Raw genomic sequence first — 22,214 nt, 5'->3', positions numbered from 1 at the left:
TCGTTAACTTTAAGCCACCAAATTAAATTTTTTCCTGTTTTCATAGAATGCATATTTTTTATCAAAATTACTAATTTGATAATGCTGAATACTCCAAGATGATATTTGTCTTTTTGTTGCACTTCTCAGTCAATGTTTTGCTTCAAAACCAGTAGATTTTTCTTAACATGTCAGAAATTAATTAACCTAAAAAAACTCTAATTTACAAAAGTGTGTGATGTTTATATTTCTTTCATTATTTGGTAGTAAAAATGGGAGTACTTGACTCCAATCACAGCTATATGTATGACAGATAGAATGCTTCTGAACCAGAGCTTGGTGGACGAAACAGAAAAAGCTTTGAAGCAGACACGTTAGCCATGACTGAATACAAGTGTTTGAATATGTGAAAACCTAGTACACATTTATTAGAGTAGCAATACTTGAAAACTTGTCTTAATAAACTTTGACTTAATAAATAACATTAAAAGATGGGTAAAGGCTAATCTACTGTATATCACAGTTACTGTTATTGTATAATTACTAATATATGTTCATAATAAATGTTCAATATAATAAATATAATGCATTTGATTAGCTTACCAGAACGTTAGTCTCCTGTTCACTTTCAGGCATATATGGGTAGTGAATGTAAAAAAGGTCATTTCGCACCATCTTCTTCCTCATACGACAAGGCCCTTCAGTCATCTCAAGCAGAAATTTGTCAAGATGTGAACCAATTGGTGGACCCCATAGGCCCCGTTCCCTGAGAAGCTCATATTCTATCTGAGCCCATTCTTCAATCACATACTTTAGGGCATTTTGTTGCCGCTAAGTAGAAAAGAGACAAAAGAAAGCATTAGGTACCAAAGAATGTGTAATCCACATACTTGTTTCTTTTTAGTAATGGGAAATGATTTTAAGTGATAACCACATTCAAATGTCTGATACTCATAAAAAAGTAAATGTCCTCAAACAGCAAATATGGGTTTCAAGCTAAAGAAAATTGAAAGAAAATTTCCAATTAAAATGAAATAACTTAAAGGATATGTTGAATATTTTCCAAGTTTAAAAACTGCTTTTTCACAACAGTGATGTTTCACACATTGCTAGGGGAAGTTGTTTTGTGGAGTGACCAAACATAAAGTAATTTTATAAAAAAATCATGTCTCTCCAGGAAGCTTCTAAATGCTGTCAAAGGGGGACTGGTCCAAACATGAAGAAAAAAAACCTTAAAAACATTATGGAGTTCTGGGCATCCCCCATATGTTGTTTATATGCAGCACATCCCTGCATTATTCAACAGGAATGGAGAAGGAAACTAACCCTTTTGTATTAGAAACTTTATTTCCAAAAATCTGAAATCAAATTGGGGTGGCACGGTGGCGCAGTGGTAGGTCTGGTTCGCTTCCCAGTCCTTCCTGCGTGGAGTTTGCATGTTCTCCCCGTGTCTGTGTGGGTTTCCTCCGGGCACTCCGGTTTCCTCCCACAGTCCAAAGACATGCAGGTTAGGTGGATTGGCGATTCTAAATTGGCCCTAGTGTGTGCTTGGTGTTTGTGTGTGTCCTGCTGTGGGTTGGCACCCTGCCCAGGATTGGTTCCTGCCTTGTGCCCAGTGTTGGCTGGGATTGGCTCCAGCAGACCCCCGTGACCCTGTGTTTGGATTCAACGGGTTGGAAAATGGATGGATGGATGAAATCAAATTCTTTCCATCTTCATTTTTTGGTTGTAAAAAAATTACTAGCTTTAATGTGGTATAGTTTCCTGCATATTCATTCCACATATAATAATGAAAGCTTAGCCTGTTTCTTTTCATACATATGCATTTTGTGAGTTTTGACTGCTTCTGCGGGGAAAAAAAATAAATAAATAAATAAAAAAACAAAAAAAAACCCCCAGATATTCTTATCAATTTAATCTGTTTACAAGTTGCACTTTCCTACAAGTATGTGCTATATTTTTTGAGAGCATTCTTTGCTTTTCTTAGTCATAACATTTAGAGAAACTGTTATTTATAGCAAGAAGTGTAAAAATTTCTTTGAAAAAAAGATTTTAAAAATTGATCTTTCTAGGAAATGTTCAGGTTTTTGGTTCACATTTTGACTAGTGTCCCTTTGCTGCAGATCTTTTATTCTACCAAGTTCCTAAACAGAACTTCAGCCAGCAAACCATATGGCGTGACAGCTTGCCACTAATTGTGAAAAAACAGCATTAACTTCAATATAACAAATACTATATATCCTTTAAGCTATCCTTCAAAAAAAAAAAAAAAAATGTGCAAAAAGTCAGTTTTTTAGCATCAGCTGCAACATGCACTATTTTGTGCAGACCACTAAAACAAATTGTTACTTTAATGAATTTTGTATCTTTTTTTGAAAAGTAAAATATTAAAAATGTACACGTCCATAACAAGTTTCACATGATAGGCTGTCCATTTAGCAAATGCATGACCAGAATAAAGTGGGCATCAAGAAGGCACATGGTGGGAGCAGCAAAACATAAAAAAGCCCATAAAGGAGCCAGTAAATGAGACACCTAAAGAAGAAGTTAATATATGTAATCAAGTTAACTGGAGTACATTAAAACCATTATATAAAGCCCAGTCTTGGATAAGTCTAATGGTGGACAAACATTAGGCCAGAACTGTTCTGTCAAGTCTAGATGGAAATCAAAAGTCCCGGTGAGGTAATACAATGGACTATTTCAATGAATGTCAGGGTTTACAGGTACAGTTGCACACTGGGAAGCAACAGAACATTCTAGGAAGTACCCTATGACCACAATAGTAACTTCCCTGACTGCGCTAGAAGCACACTCCTGAATGCAGTGTGGAGTGTGATTTGAAAAGGTGAATTGGGTTTGGTGGCAGAAATGTAATGATTCTGTGTGGCATGTACAACTTGCTCTGTCTATCAGGATAAACGTGCTATGTAGGCCTACTGTACAAGCTATTACATCATTATTTTTCAATTTTGTGCTAGCACCCTGGAATTAAGTGATGACCCATTTGGAATTAGTTCCTTCCTTGTTTTCATGTTGCTAGAATAGCAACATTCACCACAAACCTGAAATGGATTAAGCAAGTTTAAAAAGGGAGAGATAAGATTATTCCCTTCGTTCACACCCATGGTGCCCACTAAACAAAAAACAACAAAAACAATCATTTAATGACTTACTTCTTGATACTCCTTATACTGCATGGCCACCAAATCCCGTACTACAGCAATATGGGTAAACATCCACTGAAAAGTCTCCTGAAGAAATAAAGGCTTATGTCATAAATATCACAACATAACATAAGAGGCTGTTCAAGGCATTCTATTTTTCAATAGATACGATATGAAGTGACCTTGTGAAGTGGTCAGCATTCACAGAAAACATAGGTACAAAACCCTAATAGCACTTGTTAAAATTACATTAATAAATTTAATATTAGTATGATTTTTTATGTTTAAGAAATCCAGTCTAGTAATTCATAACCAATTATAATGTGTAGTCCTAACAAGGATAAAACCCTAAGCTCTCTTCCTGTAGCAATACAGAAACCAACAACAGTGGTAAATAAACTAAACCATTCCAAGATACTCATAAAACAGATGAGTTACACAATCCTTTCAGTGTTTCCAGGTTTGTTCTTCATATGAGCAATTTCTTGTATACCCTCTGTATAAGGAATTCAGGGGACATGCTTATCCCTATTTCATTGTGTTCCTTTAGATCTGCAGAGGAAGCAGTTCTTGCACAGATGCCCTACTGCTTAAAAAACTATCAAAGAGAACAGTTATTTCAGCTTGACCTCATTGTTTGAATCCTTACCTGAAACTTGTGATAACAGGTAAGGATGGGGGCCTAATATAATGGGTAAATCAAAAGGTCAATCTGAGCAAATCAGCTAGTTATAAAATGATACACAAAGCTTGCAAAACTGACATTGGGACAGTGATTTGATGGTCAGTCTCCCTCAGTTCGGACTAAATAATACTACTCTGAACATGGATGGAGCTATAGTGGTGGCAAACAGTGGCATTTGCCACCCTAAGAAAATTATATGTCACTTCATTTACCCCCAATGTAAATATAATATAAATCACAAAAACTGTAATTAATAACTAAGTTTCATAAAAATCCTTCCCCTTAAGAGAACAATGGTTTGTTCCATTTGCATCTCCTCCTGTTTTTTACTGCTGGTATGAATTTAACGGTGCAAAGTTTGTAAGATTTAGATTATTTGTCTTGGATGAAAGAATGATGTAATGTTAAAAATAATTTGGAAATTCTCTCCTTTTCCTCTGGGTTTTTGCAGTGTGTATAATTTGCAGCTAGGTGCTTAGCTGAAGTGAACATTAAAGACGGTGGTATATTCAAAAAATAACTAAATCCGAAGTCAAAACACTGCCTAATTAACACCAGCCCCATTTTATATTACTTTTTACATATTATAATTCCATGTTTCATGTTTACAGCATTGTATACTACATTCTATTGATTTTTTTTGCTTTATACATATGGTTTGACAACTTCATTTTACCCTAATACATTCAAATACCTATTACTGCACACTGCACTTTCTATACATTTGCTGTTATTGGTATCGATACATAGAATAATATTTGGACATGAGCATCAGTAGGCTTTGTGCCCTAGGAACCAAGTTACCTAAACTATTCTATAACATTTCAGTAATTATTTACCGCTCTGATACTGATCTTTCTGATCATAAAAAAAGGTCATTACGATAACAACTGCAGAATTACGGTATTTAAGGGTTCCTCCAGATTGCCTCTTTCTCTTGCATGATTTGGCTCAAAAACTAATCAGCACATCATCATCTCATAACAGGCTTAGGTTTCGAGTTTGGTATTTTCCTGTCCAGCCATTTTAGCTCTAGACTGTCCTCAAGAAACTGAAATACAGACACACAGGCATGCAGACACACATGATGTTTTGGTATCAGGTAACCGTAAAATGTTGAGATCTGTCAAAACTGGAGATCAAAATTTCTGTTGAATTTACAGTGCATCCGGGAAGTATTCATAGCACATCACTTTTTCCACATTTTGTTATGTTACAGCCTTATTCCAAAATGGATTAAATTAATTTTTTCCTCAGAATTCTACACACAACGACCCATAAGAACAACGTGAAAAAGGTTTACTTGAGATTTTTGCAAATGTATTAAAAATAAAAAAATTGAGAAAGCACATGTACATAAGTATTCACAGCCATTGCCATGAAGCTCAAAAGTGAGCTCAGGTGCATCCTGTTTCCCCTGATCATCCTTGAAATGTTTTTGCAGCTTAATAGGAGTCCACCTGTGGTAAATTCAGTTGATTGGACATGATTTGGAAAGGCACACACCTGTCTATATATGGTCCCACAGTTGACAGTTCATGTCAGAGCACAAACCAAGCATGAATTTAAAGGAACTGTCTCGAGGCACAAATCTGGGGAAGGTTACAGAAAAATTTCTGCTGCTTTGAAGGTCCCAATGAGCACAGTGGCCTCCGTCATCTGTAAGTGAAACAAGTTCGAAACCACCAGGACTCTTCCTAGAGCTGGCCAGCCATCTAAACTGAATGATCGGGGGAGAAGGGCCTTAGTCAGGGAGGTGACTAAGAACCCAATGGTCACTCGGTCAGAGCTCCAGAGGTCCTCTGTGGAGAGAGAAGAACCTTCCAGAAGGACAACCATCTCTGCAGCAATCCACCAATCAGGCCTGTATGGTAGAGTGGCCAGACGGAAGCCAATCCTTAGTAAAAGGCACATGGCAGCCTGCCTGAAGTTTGCCAAAAGGCACCTGAAGGACTCTCAGACCATGAGAAACAAAATTCTCTGGTCTGATAAGACAAAGATTGAACTCTTTGGTGTGAATGCCAAGCGTCACGTTTGGAGGAAACCAGGCACCACTCATCACCAGGTCAATACTATCCCTACAGTGAATCATGGTGGTGGCAGCATCATGCTGTGGGGATGTTTTTCAGCGGCAGGAACTGGGAGACTAGTCAGGATAAAGGGAAAGATGACTGCAGCAATGTACAGAGATATCCTGGCTGAAAACCTGCTCCAGAGTGCTCTTGACCTCAGACTGGGGCGATGGTTCATCTTTCAGCAGGACAATGACCCTAAGCACACAGCCAAGATATCAAAGGAGTGGCTTCAGGACAACTCTGAGTGTCCACTCTTGAGTGGCCCAGCCAGAGCTCAGATTTGAATCCGATTGAACATCTCTGGAGAGATCTTAAAATGGCTGTGCACCGACACTTCCCATCCAACCTGATGGAGCTTGAGAGGAATGGGCGAAACTGGCCTAGGATAGGTGTGCCAAGCTTGTGGCATCATATTCAAAAAGACTTGAGGCTGTAATTGCTGCCAAAGGTGCATCGACAAAGTATTGAGTAAAGGCTGTGAATACTTATGTACATGTGATTTCTCAGTTTTTTTATTTTTAATACATTTGCAAAAACCTAAAGTAAACTTTTTTCACGTTGTCATTATGGGGTGTTGTGTGTAGAATTCTGTGGAAAAAGATGAACTTAATCCATTTTGGAATAAGGCTGTAACATAACAAAATGTTGAAAAAGTGATGGTTATGATGGAGAAGGGTGCAAAGCAAAAACAGTAATAAGATGAATTTAACAATGATTTTCAAACTTTATAAACACATGTTTTGGGCATGCACCAAATTAACATCATTCTGGAAAAAATTTTTGAAATGCCTATCAGACAGCCTTGGTGTCTCTCCTAATCCATTAACAGCTGTGTTTGGTGTACTCCCTGATGGGCTTAAAGTGGAGAAGGACAAACAAAATGTAATTGCCTTTATTGGACTACTACCACGTAGACTTATCTTGCTCAACTGGAAGAATCCTAGCCCACCTCTTTTAAGTCAGTGGGTAACTGATGTTATATACTATTTGAAATTGAAAAATATCTAATTCTTACTTAGTGGATATGTTCAAAATATTTTTAAAACCTGGAAGGATATAATCAATAACATTTTAGAATTAACTTCTATATTGGAGAATAGGATTCTCCCGACTCTTTTCTACTCTTAATAGTTTTACTCTGGCTGTTGGCCTTCCTCTCTCTTGGGGAGGTGTTCAAGTGTTTGTTACACTTGACTTGTTTGTATGGAATGTTACTTGCTTTTAATAAATTCAATAAAAATAATTAAAAACACATTACAATCATACACACACATCCCTGTGCTATTTTCATTTAGAACATTAAATCATTAACACATTTTTTAAGATAACACTGCATTCGAGGCAAGCTATGAGAATGCAGTGGTTTTGCACATTGATTCTGCCTCCTCATGCTTAGTTCGAAAATTTGCATGGGGTTGTGTAATTTTACCCATAACTACATACATTATATATGATGCAATGAACAGTGTGATCTGTGGCCGGCTTGTCATCCCTGCCAACATCCCCAGGCCGCCAGGTGGAGCTCTCCCTGCAGCATGGAGGTGCCCCAAATACCAGCAGGGAATCATGGACGATGGAGCTTTCCTCTACAGCCCTGCTGGATACCACAGAAGCCATCAGAGGACGCTGCAGGGATGCCCAATAACCCGGAAGTGCGTCATAGGCAAGACAACAGCAGAAGTGACATACTTCCGGGGTGAAGAAAAGAACTTTTTATCTGACCCGGAAGTGATAAGGAATCGTGGACTGAAGGATGGAAAACACTTCTGGGTCAGGAAGTATAAAAGGACTCTGGGAACTCCCAGACAAGGAGGCTGGGTGGAAGGGTGGCAATGCGTCTGGGAGTGGTGGAGAGTTTATTGATTATTATATTGGTTTATTTAAAGAGTATTGTGGAGAGGAGGGTGCTTTGTGCACTTTATTATTATTATAATAAATTCAATTATTGGACTTTTATCTGGTGTCTGACGTCTTGGTCAAGGGTTCAAGGGGACAACAACGCCTCAATCTGTCACAGTTGGTATTTTTCCTTTGGTGCACATGGGTAAAAAGACATCTTTTCTGTCTGATGTTTACCACTGCCTTTAACCCAGGATGGCCCATCCTTACAAATAAGCTAAATTCCAAATATAGCAAGCATGCTGTACAACTAATTCATCTTTTAGTCACATTTCAGATACATTTGAAAAGTTGTGCAGTCTGCTTTGTAAAATGGGGAGAAAAGCAAATAACAGACTTGATGAACAAGTCAAAATGCAACATATACAGTACCAGTAAAACTATGGATGAAACTAAAAATGTAAAAATAAAACAGATCTCATTTGTCCTGAGATACTACTACAATGGTATGGTTTATGAGAGTTTCCTGAAGTTTCAAGAGGCAGAAAAGTTGGATGCTGGTGCATTATGTGCTATAGTTATTGGTTGTTTGGAGGGGAATGGTTTGGATTATAAACAAAACCTTGTAGGTCAAAGATACGATGGAGCAGTAGTTATGAATGGGGTACATTCAGATATCCAATCCAGGAAAAAAGATGTTGCCAAATTTGATTTTATGTGTATTGGAGTGCACACTACTTAAACTTAGTGATAGTAACACAGTCAGAATTGTAACTGATGCTTGATTTTTTTTTTTGTTAGTTGGAAAACACATTCATGTCTGCACCCTATGTCCATCAGAAATGGTTGGATGTGTAGGGGCTTTAGCACATTAGCGATACACGCTGAGCTTACAGACATCCAGCATGTCAAAATATAATGGACAGGCAGCCTGCTATTCTTAAAATACTTGAGGAACTTCAATACGAGAACAATCCACACAGAGCTATTAAAGCTCAAGGAATACTAGGTCAAATTGATTGGAATTTTTTAGGGTGTCTTGCAGTTTTCACATGTATCATGATTGGTATTCAGGCTCTAAATCCATTTAGTTAACTTTCACTAGTCACTATTGAAGACTTGTAGCATGAACTTCACCAGATTAATAGAATCACAGAAAGACATAAAAAGAATGGTAAATGAAATTCTGCCACTATGTTGGAACTGGTACATTTTTTGGACCCATACTGGGATGTGTTCTTTGAGCTGATACGGTTGTGTAGGATAGCTGTCAGCAGTCCTTCTTGTGAATGAAGTTTTTAATTCCTAAAGCTAATAAAGAATCATTTGCAATCTTCTATGACAGAAAGTAGATTGTCAAATTTGACTATACTAAACACTGACTCCCAATGCAGTAAATCTTTGAATTTGAGTTTGTGGAAGGATTTGCTGGACAACACAGTAACTGTCATATTCAGCTCTTATACTTTAATTTTCTGTGGTTGCAATTGTCAGATGAAAAGAAACACTGTTTTTGGGATAGATCCTTTGCTATAGATACATTTTTTTTAAATAAGAACTGTAAAATATGCAAAACAAACAATAAACAGCTGATTGCTACTCTGTGGCTGGATTTCATCTTTGTATTAATTGATTTTATTTACCTCATAAATATGTCTACCTTGAACATTTATGCCATGTACAGTATGTGGATCTAAAAGAATAATGCTTCTGTGTTGCAGCCCACTTAAAAACCTCCCTGCCATCCTCCATCTGCTTGCCAAGTAATTCTTTTTAGGAAGAGGACCGTGACCTCAAATTTGGATGAAGTGATCCCCTCACAACTGTATTATATTCTACGGTAAACATTTTCAGCATGTGCCAAAGCCTGATAATAACATCACTGATAACCAGCAAATTAATAACCCATCAATCAACCAAAGTACTTTTGGATGCACATTGATATCATATCCATGGAAGTCCTGAACAGGAGAGGTGTCAAAACCTATCGTTGGTAGAGCACCACATCTGAACTGAACTGACTCAGTTTAATGACAAGCATGCCAACACAACCAACACATTTCAAATATACGAATCATACTTTTAAAAAGCCTAAGCATAATACAAAAGTTGTCAGATTCTCAGAAATATCAGAATTTGCTGGAAACCATCATTACCCTGCCACACTACTTTAATTTACGGGTTCTTGTACTGGAGAAGCAGTAACAGAGGCAGCAAAACTATTCCATGTATTAAAGCTAACACCTGGAACAGCCCTTCCACTCCTAGCTCACAATTTGGAGATGCTAGTATGTATGACAAAAAAAAAGGAAATTGAGTTCTAATAATGTTGATATTTCAGAAAACCGATAGTTGTGCAACTTGTTTTTCCTGGTTAATTCCAATCAAGCTGGGCGACAAATGCATAATCTATTGCATTTAACAAAACTAATAAAAACTAGATTAAATTTAGTCTTTTAACTAAACTAACTTTTGGACATCCTTTAGGTGTTGTGAAATGCAATTACTTCAGTTCAATTGCATTTCCGTTTGATGAAAGATTGGTCACTGATCTCTTTTACATACCACATAATCAAATTTTATAAGAAAAATTAAAGAAATGTAATGAAATCTGCATGTAATTTAATGTTTAAATGTTGCACCTTTTGTATTAATTTCTACTATAGGGCCAAGAGAAAAAGAAAAACAACTTTAATTTTGAACTAGAGTATCTAAAATTAGTTATTGTTGCTTTAGCAATTAATATATGATAATGAAAACTTACCTGGGCTGTGAGATTATTTTTATTTAATCCACTTTCTTTTCTATTTCGTCTAGATCCAGTTAGCTTTGAAAGGCCAAATCCACTGCTGACTCGAGAAAGCTTTGACTGGGACACAGGAACAATTGTCTCTCCTCTGCTGATGCATTTTTTCTCATGAGCTATGCAGAACAGAGAAAAATCCAGATTAAGTTTATGTAAATCCAAATAAAATAGTCCAATCAGTGAGATTGTTGGTTTGTGTATTTAAGAGTCACTTATATGCTTAAATATGTGAACTGCAGTACATTTGATTACCAAGGGGTTTGATTATTTCTTCTTTACTAACACAACAGTAATATTCACAATCTATAAACACTCTAATAAAAATGCTATTGTAGAGAAAAAGATGAAGTTAACTTAATTCTGAAGAATAAAAAGAAAGATCAGAAATTATTAGGTGAAGGCTTAACATTTCAGCTGTTATGTTTCAAGACTTCTTTTTCACTTCTGAAAATTTGAATTTCTGTGTTTCACTGTAAATACACATGTTGACCAGACCTTTTTTTTTTTTTAACTCACTGAAGTTTTTTCATTCTGCATAACAAATGGTCTTGATAGTATGGATGCTGTGATAGTTTTCTGCCAAAAAGAACATCTGCACACAACCAATAAGATTCACAGCAACGAAATCCAGATGTGATCTGAATATTTGTAGCATTGTCAAAAGAGTAGAGGTTGTGAGGTATACTGAAATTTTAGAACCAATAAACTATGTCAAATTAAAACAATTATGTGCTAGTCTTCCATTCAGTTTGTGCAATGTATACAGAAAGCTTAGAGTAGCAACATGTAAAAATGTACTCTATAAATACCCCAGTGCTGCTAAAATCCAGTGTTTTTTTCATTAAAGTACTACCTCATACAGAAACGTTATTTTAAAAAACAGTTATCCTTGTTAAGTGCCTTTTAGTGATAAAGCAGTGAGAAGTTCTCATAAAATCTAAGTTTGTTGCTGTTATGTTTTTTACTCAAAAGCTGTAGTTAAAGTCGATTGGAAACAAATACTTTAGTTTAGTTATAATTATAATTTAGTCTAACTGCAAATATATGGTTCCAACTTCCCTGCCCTTCCCACAGCAAAATCAACTACCTTGTAACTTAGACAACAAACATCAATTTTTACTTCCAGTAAGATATTTTTAAATAATTATTTTAACATATATGTATTTATCCCCAATATTTTTTTATATAAATGATTATCACACCCTACAGTCAGTTTGACTTTGAATATTTAGATATAAATTATACACTCTTTTTCACAGTACAAGCATATAATAATGCTTAGCCAAAAGAGGATGCCCTTTTGGTACTGCCCACAATCACAATGAAAACTATAAAATGCAGTCCAAAACATTAGTCATACAGACCTTTCCTGTACAGTTTTGGTCATCAACCTGACTTGCCATTCTGCACTGATGGGATAAGACATTGTGATAATACATAACCCAGGCTAATCTGTCACTGTAAATAGTGCTTTGAGTGAACATAGTCATAATAATAATAATAATGAAGATACATTTTATTTAATATGCACCTTTCTTAGCACTCAAGGTCACCTTACAATAAAATTAAACAACATTAGCAAAATAAAAAACAAGTGAATGATAAATCACAAAGCAATAATTAGCAAACAAAGATAACAGGTAGTAACAGTGTAGAATTCACAATTGGTATGCCAGTTTGAAAAGATAAGTTTTGAGGGGAGTTTTAAACTGTGTTATTGAATCGAGTTGACGTATATGAAAGGGAACAGAATTCCAGAGTTGAAGAGCACTAGGAGAGACGCTTGAGCTCCCATAGAACAGAGTCTGATGTGTGGTACAGAAAGTAGAGCTGCAGATGAGGATCTGAGTGTAAGTCTGGAGAAGATATATACCGTGGGTGTATGTTAAAATAAAAAACAATTCAGACTATGTTTAGGTGCAACAAAGCAATCTGGGAGTCAGTGGGAGGAGAAGCCACTGTGCATTTTGCACTCAGAAAATGGCAAATCTAAATAACATCCTGTTTCAAACTAGTTCAGTATTAGTGTGTTATTTTAACTCCTGCTACTTGTAATGCTGTTCACTGACAATTTTCAAACAACAATACTGAATTAATGAAGGTAAGATACCAGTAGGATAATTTTTAATGCATTGCCAAGTGTTTTTCAAAATGTTTTCCTTCATCTTCCTGGATAGAAACTTGTTAACACTGATCCAAAAGAGAATGCAAAATATGAAGGAAAAAATCAAGAAATCTACACTGCTGCTTAGAAGAGTGCATATTCAATTTATTCTCTCTTTGCTAAAATTAAACTGTTTTCCCAGATGCTTCCATCCTAAAGTAAAATAATCAAAAACCATATGGACAAATACTGAATTATTTTAACCAAATCTTAAATCCATTGTAGCTTTTGATGCCTCTTTACAGGGGCGTTAATCATACCCAAGTAATTCTGCCATATCCTAGCAGAAGCTTCCTCAATATGGGTCCGAGCATTTGTAATGTCAACTTGTCCCCGTTCATTAGATGGTAGCGGCACTTTGAAAATCTCTTCAATTGCTTGCTTTTTATTTTGAATGAACTCTGCCCATACTCGGTTTACTGCTTTCAGTAACAGCTGTCGACCTACAAAATTAAAAGAACGAAGAAGAGATGGTATTGAGTCAGAAAAAGATACAAAAGTTAAGAAAAATTATGAAAAAAAGAACTAGCAAAGAAACAATATCTAGGGAGGCCAAAGGAAGGTAGTATCAGAAAAGAAAGTCTCATAGAGAACAAGTTTACACACAAAAAACACCCAAAACTACCCAAAAAAAAAGTGTCCTGGCAGTATTGGTTAGCATACCTACTCCTGAACAGTAACATTTTAGTTGACAATCAATGCTGCCAGCATGTCTTTGGAGATTTGGGAGGAAAACTCATTCAAACACAGGAAGAATGTGCACACTCCACAAGGAGAATGACCAGGCCTGAGATTCAAACCCAGGACATTAGACCTGTAAAACAGTAGCACCAGCCACACGGCCACCATGCCAACCTTACCTTTATCAAAATAAAATTAAATTAAACTGATTGCGCAAACATTAAAAATAAATATATTTTTATAAGCACTAAGCATTAAAAAGGGAACACCAGGATAGGTTACCTTCACTAACATCCTGGCTATGAACATCAGATTCAACTTCCGTGGGCATCATGATGTGCCAAGTTGTCATTCTTGCTTCTGCCTCCAAGCCAAAGCCATCAACACTGCTGAAAAGTAAAATAAAGTACTGTTTAAGCAATTGAAAAGAAAAAATGTCTACATTTAAATGGAATGTTATATATGCATTAATAAATGTATTATATTTCATGCACAAAATACTCTTTATCTAATTAGAAGTCTACTGAACATGTCATAACAGAGTGTGTTATAATTCTTTAACAGGGCAGAATACTTTTTATTAAAAAAAATATATATATTTTAGAAATATTTATCATTTTCTCATAGCAAGAGACTTACAAAAAGCAGTCACTGAAAAGACTGTTGAGATTTGCAAGCTTTAAGTTAAATGGATTTGTTTTTCTTACCTTCCAACATAGAGATTGATAAAGCAGTGTGCTAGGCAACCAATAAACTCCTGGTCATGGTTTCCAGGCCCCAGTATAAGGTTTCTGTTTACGGTGAGAACACGCAGAGAGTCTAAGAGAGCCACTTGCTGAGGGACAGTCTTGTGTGGCCTTGACAGCTGGTAGAGGATTGTCCTGTTCAGACAATGGTAGACCGAGTCCAGAGATAAACCTTGAGACCTTCTCTTAGACTTTAAGAATGCATAGAACAAAAGGAAAATAAGTGTTTTTCAGTTTGCATGTGTTCAAAATAGAGACTTAAAAGTGGACAAAGAGAAAATGTACTTAACAGGAATAAACTGAATTGATTAAACTTTATAAAAGGTAAATAAACCAAGGGGAGAGTTTCTGTATTAAAAGAATAAATCTCTATGGTAGTAAATAAGAACATGTTTAATTCAGATGAGACTTCCAATTAAAAGCAGGTCTTGGCTGGAAAGAAAAAAAAAAAAAAAAATGGTCTGAGGAAAATTGCTATGAGGTCTGGAATTTAAAATCACAACTCTTAATATTTTCATGTTTATTGGCAATTCCCTGTGTGACCATTTTAACTTGTCCTATTCTCCAAAGGCAATGTATCCCAAAATTATAAATCACTCATATAAAGACTTCTGCCATACAATAATGGTTATTTTTTCAGTGTGACCAGAATGTGTACTATAATATGCACCACATCAAAATATATAGTGTTAAATTATATTATGGTACTTTTAACTTTGATTGTTTTTTCTTAAACATGATTTACACGTAACTTAATAATTCATGCTGTAAAAAAGGCACAAAGAATGACCATTTAACTTTACAACTAGACATTTTCAGTTAACCAAACTGCAGCTCAGAGAACACAGCCCTTCAGAAAGCACAATGACAACAAATAGTGTTATAAATTCCAATGTTTAATTACAGTATCAAGCACACTTTACATTTATTTCCTTGATTTATCTGTCGTTTACAGCCCATTATGTTCTTCTTAGTGCTTTTTAACAGGGACAACAAGTTTTCGTAAAATATCCTTGCTACTGAGTAATTATGTATTAAGAAAGTGAGTTTCAACTTTGCATGGAGTGCTACATTGTGAAAGTGGTCCTAAAACGTACAAAAAAGACAATTTACCATTCAGACACAAAAGAGCACAAAAAGAAACAATGTGATAATAATTTTAACAATACCATTTTATTGGCTAGGGAAACATGAAATAAAAAGTATTACAAAACTGCTCAAATTTTAAAGCATCTTACCTGTCCAATCAGTTGAATTATGAACTCAACAACAAGTTTGGCTTCTTTACTGAACATTCCTTGCCACAATTTGTCCACAACTCTCTGAGTGAAGTAAAACACATTGTTGACCAAAATCTGGTAGCTCCCTCCACTTGTTATAGGTAGCGAGGCATCTTCTCCTGCCATTGTTTGAAAGAAAAATCAATATATTATACATACCAGTGCATAATCTGGCAAGGTACAAGGCAGGAATGAAAACATAACGTAATGTTTGTTTACTGGTGGGCCCACTCATACTGACACCTACAATAAAATGCCCAATCAACAGCCACCAATTAACCTAATGTGTACATCTTTCAGAAGTGGAAGGAAAACTGTATTACTTTATATTATTTGCTGCATAGAAACAGGGGTAATGTGACAACTCCACAAAAACAGTTAACAGGCTGGTATTCTATCCTAATAGTCTGGAGCTGTAAGGCAGTAGTGCTAAGCACTGTGGGGGTCCAAATGACATCAAGTAAATTAAAGGTGAACATAACTTAATAGATATTTTTCTCCTTCCACATCCCTAGTGTCTGCCGCACTAGCAGCATGCTCTAAATTGGCCACTTGTGAGTCTGTATGTGTGAACAAGTATGGCCTGTGATGGATTAGCATCCTATCCAGGACTGGTCCCTATCTTGTACCAGGACAGGCACTGGTACACTGTAAAGATGAAATGTATAAACAGGTTAGAAAATGAACAGAAGGATTGATTTATATATTTACTTCTCTATTCCAACTTCTTCTCTAAAAAGCACGATAATAAAAAAGTGAAATACTGCATGACTTGTGAAGCAAATTAGCATACTGAAATTATTAAATTGTTGGCAGTATGTGAACATCAAAATATCTAATAAGGTAACCATAACTGCAGTCTACTGCAGCATGCTATCGTAAAAGCACTCTCCTTAAATCACTTATAACCTTCAAACACCCGTTAACATGAAAGCACATCACAGGGATAATAGAAAAAACCCTATGGATATAAAGATAATATACAGACTTTGGGCACTCCAGGGTCCCTAGAGCTATGAGGCATCTACACTAACAAATAACTGAATGTGCGTTTAATAGAAGAAGAGTATATGATCACTAAAATAAATCAATAAATGTATCCAATAACAAAACAAATAACCTTACTTTTAATCTTGTGTGTATGGTTATAAGTACATGCTTGTATGATGCTATTTTCACACAGAAGTATTTCCATCAATTGTTAAATTTTTCTTCCATTAGTAGCAGAGTATGTTACATGTACAGGCAGTCCCCGGGTTACGTACAAGATATGGACTGTAGGTTTGTACTTAAGTTGAATTTGTATGTAAGTCGGAACAGGTACATTATTTTAATAAATGCGATTGTTGACCGACTGTAACCAAGTGCTCTGCCAATGAATGATGGAGTTTCACCTCTCTCTGACCTTTTTTATTATTTCTATTTTATTTTCAATGGTGATGTTTTTTCTCTTCTTTACTGTATCACCAGCACTTGCATCAGATTTGTGTTTCAGAGACATTCTTGAAGGGTGAAGACAAAAGGTTAAGATAAGCTCTTCTGCGCAGCACTGTACAAGCTATCACAGCAGGTAGGCATCCCTCGTCAGTACATCTGGTGTACTGACAAGAGACAACTTCCTGCTATGTACGTAACAGTACAAGCAAGCAGGCAGTCACCTCCACTACAGTATGCTGCCTGCAGCGTCCGCCCACCGAGAACGAGCACGGTGCAGCCAAAGGTGTGTAGTGAATCGCCCACCACCACCCCCATTCAACAGGCAGCCACCTGAAGCACACTACAATGCAACCCCCTGCCGGCCCGTTTAGCCACTACCGGGTCACCGCTTAGCATTACCAGCTGCCCACTGAGAACGAACGGGGCAGCCGTGTGTAGTGGGCGGGCAGTGAAAGGCTCCCCTCCGCTCCATCCAGCCTGTGTCCAGTCAGGAGCAGTAGCTGCGGTGGCGTAGTGGGTGGACAGCGAACCGCCCCATCAACCCTCTGTCCTGCACACGAGTGATTGCCGTGGCCCCGGTGACTATGGACCATGGGTCACCACTTGCCGCCCGAGGGACACTACACTGTGCGAGCAGTGAAATCGCCCCCCTCCAGCCACTGCTAGCAGCATCCCCAGGCCCAAGATGACGGAGCGGCAGTTAATGAGGTACATGCATCACAGCTGCGGCCGCGGTTGTAAGTCAGATGTCCGTAACCTGGGGACAACCTGTATATTGTATATGTTCATATGTACATTCTGGTAGTATTTAAAAAAATGTCTGTTGTCTATTTTGTGATTTATTTCCTTTTTAGCCATCTGCTCGCAAGAAAGTTAAAACAGTAGATATTCAGACAGTGGATTTAGTAAAGCAGACACAGAAAATAATTATCAAAGTATCAAATACTTACCCAGCAGAACATCAGCTGCTAGTAAATGTTCCATGACACTGTCTAATATACATGTCTGAAATTCTTTCTGCTGGGTTCTGGTTGACCTTTCAGGTGAAGCCTATCAATGAACAAAATAGTCATATTAAAGAATTGTTAAAAATGTTTTTTATTTTACACTAACAACCCTTTTAACATGAACAACAATTCAGGGTCTTGGATAGCTGGTAGCTTCTGTAAACTTTTGAAACTAACAGTTTCTAGGATAATTGTCTTTTTTTTTTATAATATTTCTGTAAATTAAACAGTGCTATACTCGTATACATGCCAGATTACATGACTAGAAATCACTGGGGATGTCAAATTAGCTGACTTTCCAGTACAGATTCACATTTCCAAAGTATTCTAGGCAAGTCCCATTTTCTGAAGATCAATAATGTGCTGCCTGACAGAGCTGGTTCCCACGTGAAGAGTGTATAGGTATAGCAAATTCAGTCATAATCTCTGCCTTTTTGTTTCATTTTTATATTGTATCATGGTAGGTAAAACATGAGTCATCAAACAGATGTGCCTTACTTCTGTTTATAAGGTCAAAACACCTGCAACCCTTAACACTAGAATTACCACAACTTACGAGAAAACTCGAAACATTAAATCCGTTCGCACCTCTCTGTCAGCATCTTTTGTCCTGTAAATGTGCCGATAAAGCCTGCTATTGCATCCCCCCACTGCCGCAGAACGTGCACAAAATTCTCCAAGCTTGTACCTTGATTGATTATCTGGGAGTGAAGTGCTGGAGTTTTACAGTGGAAATAATACATCGTTATTTGGAACACATGCATTTCATGTGTGTTCCGTTTCTACAATAATCTGTGTAAACACATTGTTAAAACAGAAACATTTTTCATATTGTAGTAATAAATGACAAAATGTAGGCATAAGTTATATAATGTATGAAGCATGAAGTCCAAAGATCAAATAAACACTTTCACAAAAGGTTCAAGGACGATACAAAAGCTTCCATGGCATAGCAGTAAGATTTGCTGATTTGTAATTAAGAGTCCTCGGTTCGATTCTGACTGCCTCCAATATTTACTGTTTTCAGTAGTGAGCTGCTCTTATTGTTAATATTATACAGTAAACACATACATTTGGTTTGTGTCTGTAACAGCCGCTGTACATTTATAGTACTTGTAAAAGTTACCTTGTTTTTTTCCACTTTTATTCTTTTAGCCACAATCACGATGCATAATACCCCCCCACTCAGGGATCTGACACTGTTACTTTTTATCTGAAACTGGGAATAACTGTAGATACGAGTGGTGTTTTGAGGCAATGGAACTGGAAATTCTCTGATCTGGATGGATAAAAGACATAGGTATATATGATATTTGGAATGACTCATTTTATGGCCTGTATAGTACATTTCGGAAAACATTGTGGCACGGATGCAACATTGTTCATATTATTCATATTCATTCGCATAACATCTTGAGGTTGCAATCACTGACCGCGTGTTTCGCAGGTTTTAATTTTTTTCCCCGTTTTTTTCAGTTTACACAGTTTAGCATTTGAATCTGATGACTGCATATAGCGCTGAACTGACCTCTCTGTACTATTTTTTCCTCTGCATGTCCTGGAGTACAAAAGAAACAGCACCATACAGCAATGTGGAGAGAAACAGGGGGAAAAAAAAGAAAACATGTGAAACACGCGGTCAGTGATTATAACCGCAAGATGTTATGCGAATGAATATGAATAATATGAATAATGTTGGATCCGTGCCACAATGTTTTCCAAAATGTACTATACAGATCATAAAATGAGTTATTCCAAATATCATATATACCTATGTCTTTTATCCATCCAGATCGGAGAATGGCCAGTTCCATTGCCTCAAAACACCACTCACATCTACAGTTATTCCCAGTTTCAGATAAAAATTAACAGCGTCAGATCTTCGGTTGGGTGTGGTGGTAAGTATGCATCATGATCGTGACAGAGAATAAAAGTGAAAAAAAAAAAAAAAAAAAAAAACTAACTTTTACAAGTACTATAAATGTACAGCGGCTGTTACAGACACAAACCAAATGTATGTGTTTACTGTATAATATTAACAATAAGAGCAGCTCACTACTGAAAACAGTAAATATAGGAGGCAGTCGGGATCGAACAGGGGACTCTTGATTACAAATCAGCAAATCTTACCGCTACACCACGGAATCTGTTGTATCGTCCTTGAACCTTTTGTGAAAGTGTTTATTTGATCTTTGGACTTTAGGCTTCATGCATTATATAGTTTATGCCTACATTTTGTCATTTATTACTAAAATATGAAAAAGTTTCTGTTTTAACAATGTGTTTACACAGATTATTGTAGAAACGGAACACATATGAAATGCAATGTTTTCCAAATAACAATCTATTATTTCCACTCTAAAACTCCAGCACTTCACACCCAGATAATCCCAGCATGAGCTCGGAGAACTTTGTGCATGTTCTACGGCAGTGGGAGGAGGGAATAGCAGGCTGCTCGTCTTTATCGCCACATTTACAGGACAAAAGACGCTGACGGAGAGGTGCGAACGGATTTAAGGTGGGCCGGATCTACGAGTTTTTCGTAGGCTCTGGTAATTTTAGTATTAAGCACTCATCACAACATTATATACATTGTACTCATGAGTGAGTGCTTATTGATTATCAGCTCAAGCACACACCTGAGCCCACCACTGTGATTTAAGACAACATGAAACCTGTCTAATACTGTCAGGATGAGTCACCGACTGGCTGGACTGAGTTAGTGCGTCAGGCTACACAACTAGAAGGCACATGAGCACACTGCAACTGCCTCCAACAAGCTAAGATTATTTAAAGGAATTCTGTGACCAAAAATTGCTGGGAAAGTTGTATAAGTACACCTCTCAATAAACAGAAGCTCCATGTCACACAGAATTTACTAAAATATCTTATTTTGTTGAGATTTTATATACAATCAGTCCTGCCCACTTTTAGTGTGCACACAGAGAGCTTTATTTCTTTTCATGCTTTGATTAAAAAAAATCTACCATTTCAAAACAAAGGATCAGCTGAGTGGAATACTTGAATGGAGTGTTGCAAAATATGTAAATGAAATAAGTTTCCAAAATATGCAGAAATGCAGCAGAGAGCAATGGGAACAGCTGCATTGCGTAAAATTAACAAATAGAATTGTGCGATTCTGTAAAAAACTTCTATAACATATGTCACAAATTAGCTTGGGAAGCATCTGGATGGCTCTGTTGCGAAACAGCAACCATCCACGTTGTCAGCGGCAAAAGTGGTTGTTAACCACCTCTTCTTTCTTCCTCACAGACCATTGGGCGAGTCTCAGGACGGGCCATGATGTCATTTCTATTTTAAGCTCCAGAGGTGGATGGATCAATTTAAAGAGTGAAGACACTGAAAGTTGATGCCCACTCAGATCATTGTATCTTAATAAACAGAATGCCATAATGGAGAGGGAAAATAAACATGGGATATCAGACGTCCATTTTCTTTAAACTTTTATCCCTTTATTATTTATTATCTATTCTTATTTACTGACAGAATTACAATATATACTCAGATACTGTACATGGGCATTATAAAGTATATATAGCTAGATTATATGGACAAACACCTCCCATATCTCAAAACATTTGGACATGCCCTCTTTTGCAGTGATTAAACTGATGACAATGAAACATACTTGCCTAGTGACAGAAAATTTAATTTACTGTATGTAGAACATCAAGTCATTTCAAAAACTTTTCCCAAGTGTTTCTTCCATAATTAAGACTAATCATGTTTGACATATTTCCACATTCACTTAGATTAAATTTACAGCATGTTTTTTTCCTACAGTAGATTTAATCCACTTCTTTTCTCTTCTGTGTTCTATGCACAACTTTCTTAGAAGTACTCTAATGTCGTGTGAGGTATAAAGTTTTAAGGATTATACTACTGAAGTTTACATTATGCACAATGAACCGATAGACAAACAGATGGACAGAGAGCACTTGATTTGTCCAAAAGGTGCAATTTAGCTTTGTACAGCAGCTCAATAAATAAATATTGCAAACAACAACCCTCCTCAAAGACACACCAGAATTACTAAAAAGAAACAAAAACACTTCTGATTTGACCAAAAAATACTTAATAATAGTGTGGAGGAGGATGTGAGGTTGTGCAACATTGTTTATGATAGCAGTCAATTTTGTTTTCGTTCTCTCCTTTGCTACTACCTCCAGCAGGCTGAAAGGGTGCCCCATAATGTGGTTGGCTTTCTTAATCAGCATGTTGATTTAGTCCGTACTGACCCCTACTCTCTTTTTCTTTTTCTGATTTTTTTGTGGTGGTGGCTTGCACCACCTCCACCAACTCAAAGCTTCATGATGCTCCAACAATG

The 22,214-nt window shown here is 36.7% G+C and overlaps 1 protein-coding gene across 7 annotated transcripts in view; it reads right to left on the bottom strand.

Moving 5' to 3' along the window:
• wdfy3 (WD repeat and FYVE domain containing 3) overlaps nt 1-22,214 on the bottom strand; it is a 335,886-nt gene that overhangs the window by 49,921 nt on the left and 263,751 nt on the right. For 6 of the 7 annotated variants that reach the window (XM_039758522.1, XM_039758515.1, XM_039758519.1 and 3 more), the window contains 8 exons: nt 17,810-17,909; nt 15,381-15,541; nt 14,104-14,333; nt 13,679-13,785; nt 12,976-13,158; nt 10,510-10,667; nt 3,156-3,233; nt 583-810 (listed from right to left, as the gene is read on the bottom strand). In XM_039758522.1, the coding sequence (XP_039614456.1) occupies nt 583-810; nt 3,156-3,233; nt 10,510-10,667; nt 12,976-13,158; nt 13,679-13,785; nt 14,104-14,333; nt 15,381-15,541; nt 17,810-17,909 (1,245 nt within the window). The remainder of the gene's footprint in view (nt 1-582; nt 811-3,155; nt 3,234-10,509; nt 10,668-12,975; nt 13,159-13,678; nt 13,786-14,103; nt 14,334-15,380; nt 15,542-17,809; nt 17,910-22,214) is intronic. The other variant, XM_039758516.1, reaches the window with a different exon arrangement.

The sequence above is a fragment of the Polypterus senegalus genome, chromosome 7 (assembly GCF_016835505.1).
Source record: "Polypterus senegalus isolate Bchr_013 chromosome 7, ASM1683550v1, whole genome shotgun sequence".
Lineage (NCBI taxonomy): Eukaryota > Metazoa > Chordata > Cladistia > Polypteriformes > Polypteridae > Polypterus > Polypterus senegalus.
Note: the sequence above shows the minus strand (reverse complement) of the source record. Positions and strands in the feature narration are given on the sequence as shown.